The sequence below is a fragment of the Chrysochloris asiatica genome, unplaced genomic scaffold (genome assembly GCF_000296735.1).
Source record: "Chrysochloris asiatica unplaced genomic scaffold, ChrAsi1.0 scaffold00324, whole genome shotgun sequence".
Taxonomy (NCBI): Eukaryota; Metazoa; Chordata; class Mammalia; order Afrosoricida; family Chrysochloridae; genus Chrysochloris; species Chrysochloris asiatica.
This window is the reverse complement of record NW_006408842.1, coordinates 391,316-409,507: the sequence shown is the minus strand read 5'-3', so window position 1 is coordinate 409,507 and position 18,192 is coordinate 391,316. Positions and strand designations below refer to the sequence as shown.

Here is an 18,192-nt window from a genome sequence, read left to right as displayed (position 1 = left end):
TGAACAATATTAGGACCAAAGAAAATTATACAGAGGTAGCCAACCAGTGAGTTCGCAAAAACCAATGAACCCGGGACATCAGGAGGTCACTTCCTTTGGCCCTCAGGGTCCATGGCTTGCTATCCTGAGAAGGGCCCCAGGGTTGGATTTTCGTCCATGTTGTCACAGGGCCACAACTTCTCAGTACTTGCATATGTCCCCAACACTAAGTGGTGCAGTAGGTTAAGCATTTGGGCCGCTAACCCCAAGGATGGTAGTTCAAACCTACCAGCTGCTCCTCAAGAGACAGATAAGAAAGTCAGCTCCTGTACAGATTTACAGTGTTGAAAAACCAAAGGAGACGCTCTGCTGTGTCCTATAGGGTTTCTAGGAGTTGGAATGGACTCAAAGCAGGGGAGAGTGGGGAGTTTTCAGAAGGCAGCAAAATAACATGCTGGACTGCAAAGTCAGTTTGAACCTCAAAGTCATTGGTTCAAGCTCACCAGCCGCTTCTCAGAAACCCTATACAGGGTCGCTATGGGTTGGAATCAATTCAATAGCACATAAGGACAACAAGAACACTTTAAAAACATAATGTCTCAAACTTGACAATGTTATTTTGAACTTTATCTTCATCTTTTAGAGTTTACTAAATCCAACTAGTATAAAAAACCCTAGCCCATATATTCATGTATCTTTATTAAAGTAAAAATAGAGCAATTGCCTTGTAACACCTCATGACGGTATGGGCTATACGTATTGGTCTAGTATCCAGAATTAGATTAATACCTTCTTAAACTCAGAGACTCTGTTTTAAAGATCTTTATAGGTAGTGTAGTGGTAATGAGTCAGCCTGCTAACCTCAAGGTCAACAGTTCAGAACTATCAGCCTTTCCTCAGGAGAAAGATAAGGCTTTCTGTTTCCATAAAGATTTACAACCTTTGAAACCCTATGCAGCTATGAGTCATAACTGATTCCAAGGAACAACACCATTGCCACCACCATGTGCCCTTAGGGGAGCACTGTGATTCTGTAGCGAAAGCACTGGACTGGTGGGTGGTGCAAGCCCATCAGCCGCTTCACAGGATAAAGATGAGGATATTTGCTCCTGCAAAGATTTAAAAGCCTCAGAAACCCTGTACAAAGTCACTGTGAGTCAGAATGGACTCCAAGGCACTTAACAACAACACTATAACCCTAGATTAAAACAGAACCTTGTTGTATACTAGATTCTCAAAGAATAATCTGTTGAATGATTTAATACTGGTTTTAAGACTCATCTGCATCTAGGCAGAATCTGATTCAGATTCAGAAAATGTTTTCTGATCCCTCAATAAATGCTTGTTGTTGGTGGTAAGTGTCATTGAGTTGGTTCCAACTCATAGTGACCCTGTATAGGGTTTCCAAGGTGCAGCTGGTGAGCTTGAACTGCCTATCTGTGGTTCAAACTGAACTTAAAGTCAGTGCTTTAACCCACAGCACAAAACCAGGACTCCATATGATAACCACTGGGCTGCAAACTGCAAGGTCTGTGGTTCAAGTCCACCAGCTGCTCCACAGAAGAAAGATGAGGCTTTCTGCTCCCGCATAGATTTTAAAAAGCCTTGAAAACCCTATACCGGGTTGGAACCAAGTCGAAAGCACTTAACAACAACAGGTGATAACTTGGAGTCCTGGTGTGATACTGTAGCATAAGCATTGGACTGCTAACTGCAAAGTTGGCAGTTCAAAACTCCCAGCCACTCCTTAGAGACCTGTTCAGGGCTGCTATGAGTCAAAACTGACTCGATGGCACTTAACATCAACAGGTGATAAGTTAGGCATTGGGCTGCTAATCACAAGGTTGGTGGTTCAAATTCACCAGCTGCTCTGAGGCTGTTTGCTCCCATACAGATTTTCAGTCTTTAAACCCTGTACAGGGTCACTATGAGTTGGAATTGCTGAGTTAGTATCAACTTGATGGCAGTAAGTTTGTCTTTTTTATTTGTTTTAGGTAATAAATATTGTACTTGGTGTTATACATGCAACCTTTTCAGTATTCCTGTTCTGTCCAGCCTGCTAGTGAAGTACAGAACATGTAAGGGCCTGACTGAGAAACAGTCCTAAATCTGCTTTAGGACCAAACATGATCATCTGACATGACTAGTGCCTCCCTGGATGCTGAGCAGGAGAGCGTAAGCTTGACCACGTGTGAATCTTTCTGCCTGTCTCCCAGGTATTCGCCGGCAGACCATCCATTGCATAAAGAAGGGCCGCGGAGTGGTGAAAGCTACATTCTGTGACCCAGAAACCCAGCCCAGTGGGAGGCAAAAGAAATGTCATGAAAAGGACTGTCCACCCAGGTAAACACTGATAATAACTGGAATGTTGTGTGTCTGTCTAGAATTATGTCTAATTCAATAATAATCTCATATCCAATGATAAAGGGAACTGTGTGGCCTTGTAATTAAAGTAAGTACAGGAAAGCAGTTAGAGATTAGGAGAATCCACCACAATCTGTGGATGGGGACACTGTCTGCTTTTTTAGGAAGCTAGTAGGTCTGTGTGTAATTATTGGATAGCACTAAATCCCAAGGCACTGTAGAAGGAACACCCGACAGCTCATTGGATTTGCCTTTCCCAGGGCTCTTTGTCAGTGCATCAGTATCTTCAGAGAGCACTTTGGATTTTATTGCCATTACATCATGGTGCTTCTTACTTGGAGGGACCTAGACTGTGTGTTATCATGTGTTTAGCAGCATCTCTGGCCTGTATCTACTAAGTGCCAGTCCTGGTGTGGCACTGTAGGATAAGCACTGGACCGCAAAGTAGATTTGAACTGCAAGGTGGTGGTTCAAATCCACCAGCCACTCCTTGGAAACCCTATACAGGGTCACTATGAGTCAGAACTGACTCAACAGAATTTAACAACAACAACCCGCATCCTAGATTCTGACAACCAAGAATATCTCCAAATATTGCCTAATGTCCTGGGGTAGGTGGGGAGAAATGGGAAGGAAGGTGCAAAATCATCCTCATTTGAGAACGACTGTTACAGAGATATTTATTTGATAATCATGTTTCTTTAAGCTATTGGGATCCTAGAAGACAGCTGTTACTGTATGGGGTTTATGTAACAGGAAACAAAGAAGGGAGATAGGGCCAAGACTTTATGTACTTTATCAGTCATTCATTCCACTGCTAAACAGGTATACTTTGAGGAATTTAGTTAGACAGGAAGTGACTTCTTGTTGATAAGTCCTGTCAAGTCACTTCCAACTCATAGAGACCCTGTATAGGGTTTCCAAGGAGCGGCTGGTGGATTTGAACCACTGCCCTTGTGGTTAGCAGTCCAGTGCATATTCTACAGCACCACACCAGGACCCCAGGAAGTGCCTATTTAGTTTGAATTTGAAGGAAGAGCTAGAAGAATGTGATAAATGCCAGAGAACTAGATAAAAAAGAAGAGTTTAGACAAGTAAGTCAAGAAAAGCAAAGGCAGTTTCCTACAGGTTCACATAGGCCCGTCCCAGAGACCAGGGCTATCTCATATGAGGACCATAATGTTGATTCTCCACCTAGTGTGGGGTTGCTTGGACATGTCAGTGGTCTGAAACAAAACAGGGTGGGCTGTGAGGTCCAAAGCCAAACTTTCCTTCTATTGAGACAGGTTTCTGTAATCATTGTTCCTTACTATATCTTGCTCCATAGCTATTTTGATAAAAAAAAAAAAAAAAGAGCTAGGTCACCCAGGGGAAGATTAGACCCATACTTTTATTGTTGTTAGGTGCCATTGAGTTGGTTCCAATTCACAGCCATCCTATGTACAACAGAAGAAAACACTGCCCAGTTCTGCACCATCCTACAGTCATGATGCTTGAGCCCATTGTTGCAGCCACTATGACAATCCATCTTGCTGAGGGTCTTCTTTGTTTTGATGATCCTCTACTTTAGCAAGCATTATGTCATTCCAGGTTCCTTCTGATCACATGTTCAAAGTATGTGAGACAAAGTCTAGCCATTCTCACGTCTAAGGAACATTCTACTTGTACTGCTTCCAAGATAGATTTATTTGTTCTTCTATCAGTCCATGGTACATTCAATATTATTTACCAATACCATAATTCAAATGCATCAATTCTTTTCTGGTTTTCTTTATCCAATGCCCAGCTCTCACATGCATATGAGATAACTGAAAATACTATACTTTGGGTCAGTGATCCTTAGTTCTCAAAGTTACAATTTATCCATTAACATTTTGAAAAGATCTTTTGCAGCAGATTTGTCCAGTGCTTACATCATTTGATCACTTAATTGCTGCTTCTGTGAGCATTGGTTGTGGATGCAAGTAAAATGAAATCATTGACAACTTCAATATTTTCTCTATTTATTGCGATGGTGTTTGTTGGTCCAGTTGTGAGGATTTTTGTTTTCTGTACATTGAATTGGAGTCCTGGTGTGGGGCTGTAGGTTAAGTACAAGACTGCAAGGTGGGTTTGAAGCATAAGGTCAGTGGTTCAAACTCACCAGCCACTCCTCAGAAACCCGGTCACAGTCATCATCCCAAAGCACTATACTTCAAGATGTTTCTTGATATTCATATGCCTACAAGGAAGAGCAGTTAATAACACTATTATTCAAACATAAGCACCAACCACTAAAGCCAATGGTGATGAAATTGAAGAATTTCAGACTGAATTCTCCAGTCTGAAATTGACGCTACACAGAGATGGCCTCATCAATCTAACTAATAAAGTAAACCATCTTTCCAGGACTTCAGCACATGTTTCTTGGGACACAATTCAATCCATACAGCTTCTTAAGCTGAGCACATGGATTCAGTTTATTGCTCCAGAGCAAACATTTTAAATGAATCCCTTATATAGCCCCTTTCTCATGTAATCGTTAAGGTCAGAATCCAAGTGCTGACAGCCTTCCCCAGGAGCTGGGCTGTCAGAGAGCTGTTGTGCAGCCTCATCCGGCATCACCAGGACACCCAGGACGCAGGCTGCCCTGATGAGCAGATGGACATTCCTGTGGCTGCTCTTTCTGACGTGCCATATGGCCACATTTCACGGAAGGAGTATGCCAGGCCTTGTTTTATCCCCCAGTTTCTGCTGTTGTGTTTCATAATTCTCTCCAATCCTTCCCAAAACTATGAAGACAATTATACAGAAGAAAAGTCCAGCATAAGTGATTTCACAAGCCTTTTACAAGCTTTATCATTTGGTGGCTTTTTTATTTTTATTTTATTTTTTTTTTTGGCTTTGATTTAAGCTATTCTCACCTCTGTCTGGTGTCTATTTCTTATCAGACCTTAGGAAATAGATACCAGACAGCTCTGTGACGATTCATATCTGGACCCCAGTTTGTATCATGAGAAATCAGGAAAATTAGCAAAGTTATCCTGAAGGGACCCAGTTCTGACCTCAAGGTAAAGGCACAGTGTTTGCAGAGGAATATTAGCTATCTCAACCAGTATTTTCTGAACCCCAGAAAGAAAATATCAGCCCTTGTTTGAGTTTTTATATTTAAGTTGATTTAGCTAGCTATTTCTTTTGATGACACTTGTACTTAGGGGATCACTTGATCCCAGCTGAGTAATAGACTGAATTTTTATTCCTTAAATGTATTTGTCTTCATGCTGTATCTCCTTTCCCTGAATCTATATATGCTTATGCATGCTCGTTACTTAGTGTCAAAATACAGACTTCAAACTTTTGTCAAAAGTAACAATTGGCAAAATCTTTTGTCTTAGTTCTAGTATAAACTCCATAACAGAAATAATAAGTCTCTATTCTTACCTGTTGAGACAGATAAAGCTCTGTAGCTTACTTAGAGATTTTGACTCCTGAAAAATGTTAACTAAACCTGATTAAAATAAGCTCTCCACAGCTCCCCTGTGCCCAGTGGGAAAGGTGTGACATGAAGAGTTGATCCTTTTGCCCTTCATTCATCCAGCACCTTATGCAGTGGTGGGTACACAATGAATCATTTGAGGAAATGAAAGCCTGAAGAACCATGTGGCTGCCATGAACTAACTGGACCCCAACACTGCATGGCCCACCCCAAGCAACCCCATACCCTACAGTGGGGAAATGCAAACACATGCCGTACCCTCACCAAAACATGGTGTCTTGTAGAAACTGCAGCCTTTACAGTGTACAGTGCCTTTCAGTTGATTCCAATTCATAGCGACACTGTAGGATAGAGTAGAATTGCCTCATAGGGTTTCCAGATCTGTAAACCTTGACAGAAGCACATTGATACATCCTTCTCCCCAGGAGCATTTAACCATGGTGCCACCTGGACTCCTTATGGTGTACACTACTAGTTTTCAAATATTTTGAATATCAACCATCTATATGTAGCATAATGGCTACGAATCGGGCTGCTAATCTCAGGGTCTGCAGTTTGAAATTACCAGCTGTTCCACGGGAGAAAGATGAGGCTTTCTGCTCCCATAAAAATTTACGGTCTCGGAAACCCTGTGCAGGGTCATTATGAGTAAGAACCAACTCCACGGTGCATAACAACACAACATATGTGTACACACACATGTAGATAGATACATACATGATTATATACATATATTAACTCATGTGTATATATCCTTAAAGTATTCAGAATGCGGACTCCAATTCTTTGGACATCCAAGATGTAAGGATTCTTTCAGTAAGAAGAGCTGAGATCTGTAACTCTATTCTGAAAATCAGAAGCTAGAACTCTTCCTCTGGACCAGTAATGACAGAACTAGAAGCTAGCAAGTATGTCAACCCCATTGTAAGATCACCTTCCTACAAGAAACCTCTGCTGTTATTGGTTTTGAGTGGCATTGAGTCAGCTCTGACTCTTAGTGACCCTGTATAGGGTTTCGGAGGCTGCCAGTCTTACCGGGAGCAGAATCTCATCTTTGTCCTGTGGAATGACTGTTGGGCACCAACTACTGACCATGTAGTTCACTGTCCAGTGTTTATCCTATAAAAGTCTCTGCCGGTTCCTCCAAATAAGAGTAAGATTTTCTTCCATGCCTGTGATTATCACATTGTTTTATAAATGTCCACTTCTGAAAAAGTCTCCCCTGATAGATTCTGTTTTAAGAATGAAAAATGTTTCTTATTTTCCCCAAATACATTAAAACTAGACCTGGGGGAAAACCAGCAGTCACAAACTAAGATTAGACCATTGTTGCTGTTTTTAGGTTCCATAGCATCAGTTATAACTCATAGGAAGCTATGTACAACAGAACCAAACATTACCCATCATGTGCCATCTTCACAGTTGTTGCTGTGTTTGGACCAATTGTAACCATTGTGTCAATTCATCTCACTGAGTCTCTTCTTCTTTTACCCTATCCCTCTACTATACAAAGCTTAATAATCTTTCTCTCAGGGCTTGTCCCTCCTGATACCATAACCAAAGTATGTGGGAACAAAGCCTTACCATTTTCACTTCTAAGATGCAGTCTCAGTACACTTCTTCGAAGATAAATGTATTCATTCTTTTGGAAGTTCATGGTATATTTACTATTCTTTGCCAACACCAAATTCAAATGCATGAATTCTTTTTTAGTCTTCCTTATTCATTGTTAAACTTTTGCATGCATATGAGGTATTTGAAAATACCATGTCTTGGAGCAGGCACATCTTAGACTTGAAAGTGATTATCTTTGCTCTTTAGTACTTTAAAGAGATCTTTTGGAGCATATTTGTCTAATGAAATATGTCGTTTGGTTTCTTGACTGCTGCTTTCATGAACATTGATTGTGAATTCGAGTAAAGTGAAATCTTTGACAACTTCAATCTTTTCTTCTTTGCTCGTGATGTTATCTATCGATCCAGTTGTGAGAAATTCATTTTCTTTACATTGAGTTGTAAGTCATACTGAAGACTGTAGTATTTGATCTTCATCAATAAGTATTTTAAGTCCGCTTCACTTCCAGAAAGCAAGATTGCATCATCTTCATATCACAGGTTGTTAATGAGTCTTCCTCTAAGCTTGATGCCACATTCTTCTTCCTATAATCTAGTTTCTCAGCTTATTTACTCAGCATACAGATTGAATAAGTGTGGTGAAAAGATACAACTCTGATGCACATACTTTCTGACTTTAAACGATTCAGTATCTGCTTATTCTATCTAAGTGAGTGCCTCTTGGTCTGTGGACAGGTTCTTCATGAGCACAGTGAACTGTCCTGGATTTCTCATTCTTTTCAATGTTATCCCCAGCTTGTTATAGTCCATACTGTTAAATGTCCTTCAATAGTTGATACAGCACAAGTAAACAGTGGAATTTTCTACAGAAATAGAGGACCTAATATTTCATATCTAAATATCACAGATGATGGGTACAGTATTGGGGAGCCATGCTGGACAGTATAGATAAGAGAATGACAAATTTAACTAGCAGATAACAGATTACACATTACACGTATAATTTCTGAAATTCAATGTACATATTAAAGTAGAATATAGTAAACTAAAGAGCTCTGGTAGTGTAGTGGTTACGAATCAGCCTATGAACCTTAAGGTCAGCAGTTTGAAACTATCAGCTGCTCCGCGGGAGAAAAATAAGGTTTTCTGCTCCTGTAAAGATTTACAGCCTCGGAAAACCTGTACAGGGTCGCTATGAGTCAGAACTGACTCCACGGCATAGTAAACTGACAACAACAACATAGTAAACTTACTAAAGCATTTATTGTCGTTATTGTTAAGTGCCATCAAGTCTGAACCGATCCATAGTGACCTTATGCACAGCAGAAGGAAACACTGCCCGATCCTGGGCCAACCTCTATTACTATGTGACAAATTATCCCCAAATTTAGTAGTTTAGATCAGCAGTCTTTTATGACTTCACTGGTTCTATGGGTGAGGAATTTAATGATTGCTGAGAGGTGATGATGGTGACGATTCCAGCTCAGAGTATCTCATGAGGTTGTACTTAAGATGTTGGCTGGGATTGCAGTCATCTGTAAGCTTGAGTGGGGCTGGAGGATCTTCCAGGAGGCCTGATTCCCATTATCCTGCAGAAACTCTCAGAATTTGCCACCTGAAATCTCCATGAGGATGTTTTAGTGTCCTGTAAATGTGGCAGTCCTGATAGCATGACAGCAGATAACCTGAGACAGGCTGAGGCTACAGAATCTTTTATGACCAGGCTGTGGAAATCATACAATGTCATTTCTGCAAAATTGGATACAGAAATTAGACGTGCCCATTATGCGAGAAGACTAAACAAGGACATGAATAAGAAGAGGCAGGGAGCCCTGGAAGCCTCCTTTGAGGCTGACTACCACAGTCAGTATAAGCAAGACAAAGGTATGCAGCAGGGGATAATACATCACAATATATGTTGGTATTGTTAGGTGCTGTCAAGTCGGTCTGACTCATAGTCCATTTCTGAAGAATGGCTAGTGGATTTGAACTGCCGTCCTTGATGTTAAAAGCCCAGTGATTATCCTACAGTGCCATAGCAATACCTAACAAGTACAATTTCAAAAATTCAAAATGTATTCTGCAGAACGTAGGATGGTGGTGGTTACACACCATGGAGTCTATTCTGATTAATAGCAACTTTATACAGGGTTTCTGAGGCTATAAATTTTTATGCGAGCAAATAGCCTCATCTTTCTCCATTGGAACAACTGATAGATTCAAACTGATGACCTCATAGTTGGCAGCCTTGTAACCCACTGTGCTAACCAGAACCCCTTAATAAAGTAGGCTATGATAATCTAAATAGAATTCCATAAAGTATTCTGACATAATGATTCATTTACAAAAGTCCTTTCAGATCTGATTGCAGTCAGCTTCCCAAAATGCTTTGTTAGGTAGTCAAGGTTTGGAATCCCTGAGTTGCGTCAATGGTTAATATATTCTGCTACTAGCTGTAAGTTTGAAATTTTCAGCTACCGTGGAAGAAATATCTGGTAATTTGTTTCCAAAATTCAGCCATTAAGACTCTATGCAGCATCCAATTCTATTCTGACACACATGGGGTCACCTTGAGTCAGAACCAACTCCATGGCAACTGGTTGAGTTTTAACTAGTTTTTAACAGCGTAAGGGTAAAGAAGAAACCAACAATTTTAGCCCACTATTTCCCAAGCCCTTTCCTTATTGCTCTATCAATTCACCCTGTTAGCAACCCTGATTGGTAGATTTTTTTATATTCATTATATGGATCAGAGAAGCCATGGTGGTGTTGTAGCAAGATCAACAGTTCAAACACAAAAGCTGCTCCAAGGGAGAAAGATGAGGCTTTCTGCTCCTGTAGTGAATTATAGCCTGAGAACTTCTGTGCAGGGCTCTATGAGTCAGAAACAACTTCAGGGTAGTGGGTTACATTTTAATGCAGATAATGGCACTGAGGCCTTAACTACTCACAAAAATCTCCTAAGGTGACTGGCTTTGAACCCTAAACTGCCTGATGAGAAGTTTGTGTTTACACTCCTGCCTTGCCAGGATCTCAGGATGAGCAGATTTCAAAATAGAATCAGAACTCAAACTTAAAACATTTTGCACACATTGAAACACAATGAAAGTGTTATGAACACAGGAAAAAAGTTTGACTCCAAAGTTAAATTGTGTGTGCAAATTTACAAAAGAACAGAAATGAAATTTATTTTCTTGTTGACTAATACATGAATCATGAATGGTGATTCTCTGTTGGTGTTATTTGTTTTTGTAAGCATCGTCCAGGAGTCTCCTAAGATTTGGATTTTGAGTTGTAACACATTCTACTGTCACCTAATTTCCAGAATGTCTGAAAAGTTCATACCATTATTCCAGCTGTCATTTCCTCTCCCTAAAGGATTTCGTGTGCAAGGTTAAATTTTTTTCTCCTTTCTGTTTTTATGAAACATTTTCCATCAGTGATACCTTGTTTTCCTACATTCAATTTGGACAGTCCATGTTCTTTCCCAAAGGAATAGTCAAGGCAGATTTTTTTAAAAATTTAATAAAACCTTCAGATGATCTAGACATAAGAAATATGTACGAGCTTCTCCTGCTCCTATTACACAAGCTCTTGCTTTCAGGTCAAAAATACTTGCATAGCACATTCCAGGATGGAATCGCCTATCAGTAAAGAAATTCTTTGGAATTAAACTGTATGTGACTCCAAATAGAGGTCATTTGAATCTCTTTTCCCTACTGACATCCCTCCAAACTGGCTTCCCGCAAAGCCAAGCTCTACTAGGCTGCATCTGTGGTTGTACCCAGCATCTCCAAAGTGCTCAATCAGCATCGGAGAGCACTTCACTCTACCCTAGCAAAAGCTGCATTTAGGTTTCAGCAACAAAAGACTGGCATGTGCTCGAAATCCAGGTTTCTCAACCTCAGCACCATTGATAGTTTGAGCTGGAAAATTCTTCATTGTTTTAGCCTATACTGTGCATTATCAGATGTTTCCCAACATTCCTGGCTAGATGCCAATAGCACTTCTCTCCCAGATTGTAGCAACCCAAAAATGGCTTTGTTGTTGTTGTTGTTGTGAAGTGCCGTTGAGTTGGTTCCAATCCTTAGCAACCCTGTATAGGGTTTCCGAGGAGCAGATGATGAGCTTGAACTTCCGACCTTGCAGTTCAAACAGCTTTGCAGTCTGGCGCTTTAGACATTGCTAAATGTCCTTTGTTGGGGGCTGGGGTTGGTGGCAGGTAGGGAACATGTTGTGTGTAGGGGATAAGAAAGACAGAGGAAATGAGGGATGATGAATCAGATATGGTCTGAATATGGAGACACTATGGGTAATAGTGCCTATAACGTAATGATGGTTATTACGCTGTGAAACATTTGATTTTGGAATGTGAGTATTATTAGGAAATAGATAAGTACAAAAAAAAAAAAAAAGAAAAGAACTATAGAAGATGATATTTTTTAAGAAAATTACTATGTTTAGCAAACTTGAACAAGTTTTGATTTGGACTTTCATTTCCCTTAGTAATGTTTGTTAGAGAATTATGAGAGTGGCTAACGGTACAGATAAGAGAGCTACTGTAAGTTTTTCCAGCCCATCCTTCCTACTTGAGCTTCAGAGAAAATGAGTATTCAAATTGCAGTAAACTTTTCCAGGGCAACTGCAGGCTCTTCAGGAATCCAAATAAAAGTTACTTTTATACCATGCACAACTCATAGGAAAACACCAGAGTTGATTCATTGGGAAATAATTTTAAGTCCATCAAATCCATTTATTTGGTGCTAGAAAGGCTATTGGTTTCCAACTCTACATGTAAAACTCATCAAATAACTTTGAAAAAAAAAAAAAAAAACCCAACAACTTTCCTTGACCCTCCTTCCAAGGAAATCTGATTCAGTTGGTCTGCCAGTAGGGCCAGGGCATTGATCCATTTTTTTGTTTTAGTTTTTTTGTTTTTTTTTTAACCTCTCGTCACTTTATTTATTAGTATTGTTTTTTTAAGTTTTTATTGTAAATTGAGTGAACGATTACAGGGAAGATCATCAGTTTTAACAAATCATACACCTTGTTTCATTACAATAATTATAACTCCCTCTATGTACCATCAGTTAACAAGGAGCTCTGGTAGCGTAGTGGTTACGAATCGGGCTGCGAACCTTAAGGTCAGCGGTTCGAAACTACCAGCTGCTCCGCGAGAGAAAGATGAGGCTTTCTACTCCCGTAAAGATTTACACCCTCGGAAACCCTGTACAGGGTCGCTATGGGTCAGAACCGACTTGACGGCACTTAACAACAACAACAACACCATCAGTTAACAGTATTTCTCTCTATTCATTTTAGCTTTTTTTTTTTTTTTTTTTTAACACTCAGGCGTATATAATAATTTACACTGCCAAATGGCACATTTTGCAAGTCTGCCTCCTGGTCTCCAGCTCTCAGTCCCTCTCTTTCCATGAATCTAGAGTCCTCAGCTGCTCCCTCTCTCCATGTCCCCATCTCTGCCTCCATCTCTGGTGTTGCTGCTTCCCTGGATAAGCTCTTGCATTCCGCTTGTGCTCTTCTCCCTTAATGGGTCTAGGATCCTCTGTTTCTGGACAGTAAGATTAATTACTCCCCTGTTTTTTGTTTGTTTTACATTTTTATTGTGAATTGAGTGAAAGTTTACAGGGCAGATCATCAGTTTTACATTCAACAAATTATATACTTTGTTGTATTACAATGGTTATAATCCCCTCCATGTACCATCAGCTAACAGTATTTCTCTCTCTTCATTTTAGCTCTCTCTTTAAAACAACAACAACAACAACAACACTTAGGCATATATAATCATTTAAACCACCAAAGGGTACATTCTGCAAGTTTGCTTCCTGGCTGCCAGCTCTCAGTCCCTGTCTTCCCATGAATCTAGAGTCCTCAGCTGCTCCCTCTCTCCATGTCCCCATGTCTACTTCCATCTCTGGTGTCCCTGCTTCTCTGGATTGGGTCCCACATTCTGCTTGTGCTCTTCTCCCTTAATGGTCCTAGGGTCCTCTGTTTCTGGATTGTAAGATTAAGTACTTCCCCATTTTTGTTACAAAACTTCTACCTTTACAATTGTGACAGTCTCAATTAGTAATGATAACAATTACTATTGAATCATAAGAATCTTATACCCATGTCTTTTCACCAGGCAAGATGAAAACTATTAAGTGGGAACTCTATCTTCCCCCCCACACTCTTTTTTTGTGTGAATTATGTGATAGTTTACATGGGAGAACATTAGTTTTACATTCATCCTATCATGTATCGTTTTATTGCCATGGTTACAATTGTTTATTAACTGTGTTATGTGTCATTTTGGGTAAAAGGAATATCAATGAAAAGAAAAAATCAGATTAGATTACTGTTAATTCTTTCTTGATTAAATTGGAGATATTGTCCTGTTGGAGGAGGTGTGGTCTTTTGACTCATTGAGTCCTATGCATGTTATTTGTCCTTCTTATCAGTCATTCAGAACACTCCAATAATGTTTTGGTTTAAATCTCCTGTAAATATAAAATTGCCTGTAAACATAAGCAGAGTTAACCACTCCTCTGTCAGTTTGTCATACTGTGGTAGTTTAGGTGTGGCTGTGATTCTGGAAGCTATGCCACTGGTATTTCAAATACCAGCATGGTCAGCTTTGGTGGACAAGTTTCATTGGCTCTTCCAGATTAAGAATAGACCTGGAAGAATGAATCGCTCTTCCACTTCTGAGGGATTAGCCACTGAAAACCTTATAAATTGCAATAGAACATTGTCTGATACAGTGCTAGAAGATGAACCCCTCAGGTTGCAAGGCACTCAAAATATGTTTGGGGAAGAACTGTCTTCTCAAAGAAAGTTGATCTTAATAGCACACACAAAAAAGCAAAGCTTTCAGGACCTTCATTTAATGATGGGGCACATCTCAAAATGACAACAACAACAAAAACCCAGCTGCAAACATCCATTAATAATCAAAACATGGAGTGTAAGAAGTATGAATCTAGGAAAATTGGAAATAATAAAAATGAAATAAATGCATAAATATCACTATCTTAACATTCATGGGTGTCCTGGTGTGGCACTATGGGATAACGCACTGGACCATAAGGTCAGTTTGAACTGCAAGGTCAGTGGTTCAAATTCACTATCTGCTTCTTGGGCACCCTATACTGACTCAACAGCACTTAACAACAACAATAAGCATTCATAAGCTGAAATGGACAGATACTGGCCATTTTGAATCAGATAACCACATGGTTTACTATGCCAGAATTGGCTAATTGAAGAGGAATGGGTTACATTCATCATTGAATAGTTCAAGATCTATCTTGAGTAGCATGCTGTCTGTGATCGGGTCATTATTATAGACATACATGGAAGACCAGTTAATAAAACTATGATTTAAATTTATGCCAATGATGAAGAAATGGAAAAATTCCAACAACTTCTTCAGTATGATATAGATCAAACATGTAATCAAGAGGCATGGATAATTGTGGTGATTATAATGCAAAACTGGAAATAAAGAGGAAGGATCCATGGTCAGAATATATGGCTTTGGAGATAGAAATGAAGTTGGACATCGTATGACAGAATTTTGCAAGACCAACAACTTATTCGTTGCAAATACCTTATTTAACAACAAAAATGGCAGCTGTCTAGCAATGTGGGTTAATGCACCAGACTGCAAAGCCATTTGAATTGCGAAGTTAGTGGTTCAGGCTCACCAGTTGCTCCTTGGGAATCCTATACAGGGCCGTTATGGGTTGGAACTGACTTGATGGCACTTAACAACAACATACATGTGACCCTCACCAGACTGAATACATATTTTCTTTATCTGTGGGAAGAAATTATGGAGAAGCTCAATATTATCAACCAAAACAAGACCAAGGACTGAGTATGGAACTGATTGACTGCTCATATGCAAAGCTGAAGCTGACAAAATGTTAACAAGTCCATGAGAGCCAAAATACGACCTTGAATATATCCCACCTGAATTTAGAAATCATCATAGAAATAGATTGGATGCACTGAACGCTAATGACTGAAGACCAGACGAGTTAAGGTATGACATTAAGAATATGATATATAGAGTCTTGGTGTGGTGCTGCAGGTTAATGCACTGGACAGCAAAGTCGGTTTGAAAAGCAAGGATGGTGTTTTAAGTTCACCAGCTGCTCCTTGGAAACCCTATACAGCAGCATATGAGTCAGAACTAACTCGTCAGCATTTAACGACAACAACATATAAAGAAAGCAAAAGGTCATTAAAAAGAGAGGAAAGAAAGAAAAGACCAAAGTTGATGCCAGAACAAACTCTGAAACATGTTCTTGAGCATAGAGTAGCTAAAGTAACTGGAAAAATAAAGAAGTAAAATAACGTAACAGAAAATTTAAAAGGGTGTCTCAAGAAGACAAAATAACTTATTATAATGAAGTATGCAAAAAACTGGAGCTACAAAACCAAAAGGGAAGAACATACTCAGCTGAAATAACTGAAGAAAAAATTTAAGTCTCAACTTACAATATTGTATGGTAAAAAAGAATCTATGGATTCCTGGCGTGGTGCCATAAAGTCAGCACAGATTGAGAACCACCAGGTTGACAGTTCAAACCCACCAGTTGCTCCTCAGAAACTTTATACAACACGGTCACTATGAGTCAGAACTGACTTGACGGCACCTAACAAGAACAACATCATGGCAAAATATCTCAACTAGCACGTCAGTTTGTCATACTGTGGTGACTTGTGTGTTGCTGTGATGCTGGAAGCTATGCCATTAATATTTTAAATACCAGCAGAGTATCCCATGACAGGTTTTAGCAGAGCTTCCAGATTAAGAAAGAATAGAGAATAGGACAGCAGATTGTATCTGAATATGTAGCCACTGAAAACATCATGACTAGCAGAGGAACACTGTCAGATGTAGTGTCAGTAAATGCACACATGAATAGCAAAAGATGTCAGATATAGCAGCAGGACACTCTCAGATACACTGCCACATGATGAGACCCAGAGGTTGGAAGGTACTCAGAATACTGCTGAGGAAAAGTTGACTCCTCCAAGTAGAGTTGGCATGACATGAATGGATAAAGCTTTGAGGACCTTCATTTGCTGATGGGGCACAATTCAAAATGAAGACAAAAAGCTGCAAATATCCATTAATAATCAAAACAGGGAATGTATGAAGTATGAATCTAGGAAAATAAGAAGTTGTCAAAAATTAAATGGAATGCATAAAGATTGATATTTTAGGCATTGGTGAATTGAAATAAACTAGTATTGACCATCTTGAATCTGACAATCATATAGTTTATGCTAGGAAAAGCAAATTCAAGAGGAATGGTGTTACAGTCATCATCAAAGAGAAGTTTTCAATATTTATCTTGAAATACAACACTGTCTTGTGATAGTGTAATCTCTTTACACCTACCAGGAAGACAAAGAATCTTGGTGTGGTGTTATAGGACAAGCTCTGGAAAACAGACTGAAAGATTCCCATTAAAACCCACCAACCATATCAGGGTCACTGTGAGTCAGAACTGGCTCCAAGGTACACCACCACCACAACAAGGAAGACCAGTTGTTGTTGTTAAGTACCATGGAGTCGGTTGCAACTCATAGTGACCCTGCACAGGGTTTCCAAGGCAGTAAATCTTTACGGGAGCAGAAAGCCTCATCTTTCTTCCACAGAACAGCTGGTAGTTTCGAACTGCTGACCTTGAGGTTAGCAGCCCGATTCAGAACCACTATGCTACCAGAGCTTACACACTAACCACTAAGGCCAGTGATGATGCAATAGAAGAATTCTACCAACTTCTTCAGTCTGAAATTTATCAAATATGCAATCAAGATATATTCATAAGGTCAATTGGCATAACATAGTTATCAAAGACAATGTTCTAAATCATACTTTCGTGAGTAATGACTGAGATCATTAAAGCTCATGAGCAGACATCTAAGGTGCAATTATTAGCCTCTGAATATGCAGAAGAAAGAAGAGTGATGAAAATTTGAAGATGCTTGAAATCAACAAGTCCAATGGCTTGATGGAACATGTGAACGTCAATCACTAGGACTCTAAGATCAGTAGAACTAGATAGTGCCTGGTTATTATTACCAATTGCTCTGAAAAGGGACCACATTAGAAGGTTCCAGATAGAGTGGGAGAAAATGTTGATCAAAATTCAAAATTAGGGGAAAAGAAAAGTAGACTGTTCTTACTGGTCAGAAAGAAACTGGAGGAACAAGACTATCAGCCTCGACCAAGTTTCAACTTGCAATATTGAAGGATTCTATGAGCAAAATATTGAATGATGTTGTTATTGTTGCTATGTGCCGTGGAGTCGGTTCCAACTCATAGTGACCCTGCATAAGGTTTCTGAGGCTGTAAATCTTCACAGGAGCAGAAAGCCTCATCTTTCTCCCACAGAACAGCTGGTAGTTTCGAATTGCTGACCATAAGATTAGCAGCCAAATTCGTAACCACTGCGCTACCAGAGCTCCTTATTGAATGATGTAGGATGCATCAAAAGAAGATGGAAGTTATACACAGAGTCACTGTACCAAAAAGAAATGGTCAGTGCTCCACCATTTCAAGAGATAGCATATGATTAAGAACTGACAGTAATGAAGGAGGATGTCCAAGTTTCAATAATGGCATTGGCCAAAAATAAGCCTCTAGAAATTGACAGAATACAAATTGAAGTCTTTCAACAAGCTGATAAAGCACTTTGGCTGAAAGTGAGGTGGCACTGGAGGCATTCACTCATCTATGCCAAGAAATTTGGAAGACGACTAACTACCTGG

The 18,192-nt window shown here is 39.7% G+C and overlaps 1 protein-coding gene across 1 annotated transcript in view; it reads left to right on the top strand.

Annotated features, from left to right (window-relative positions):
- ADAMTS12 (ADAM metallopeptidase with thrombospondin type 1 motif, 12) overlaps positions 1–18,192 on the top strand; it is a 571,713-nt gene that overhangs the window by 450,410 nt on the left and 103,111 nt on the right. Inside the window, exon 17 of the mRNA XM_006875388.1 lies at positions 2,196–2,322. Within this exon, the coding sequence (XP_006875450.1) occupies positions 2,196–2,322 (127 nt within the window). The remainder of the gene's footprint in view (positions 1–2,195; positions 2,323–18,192) is intronic.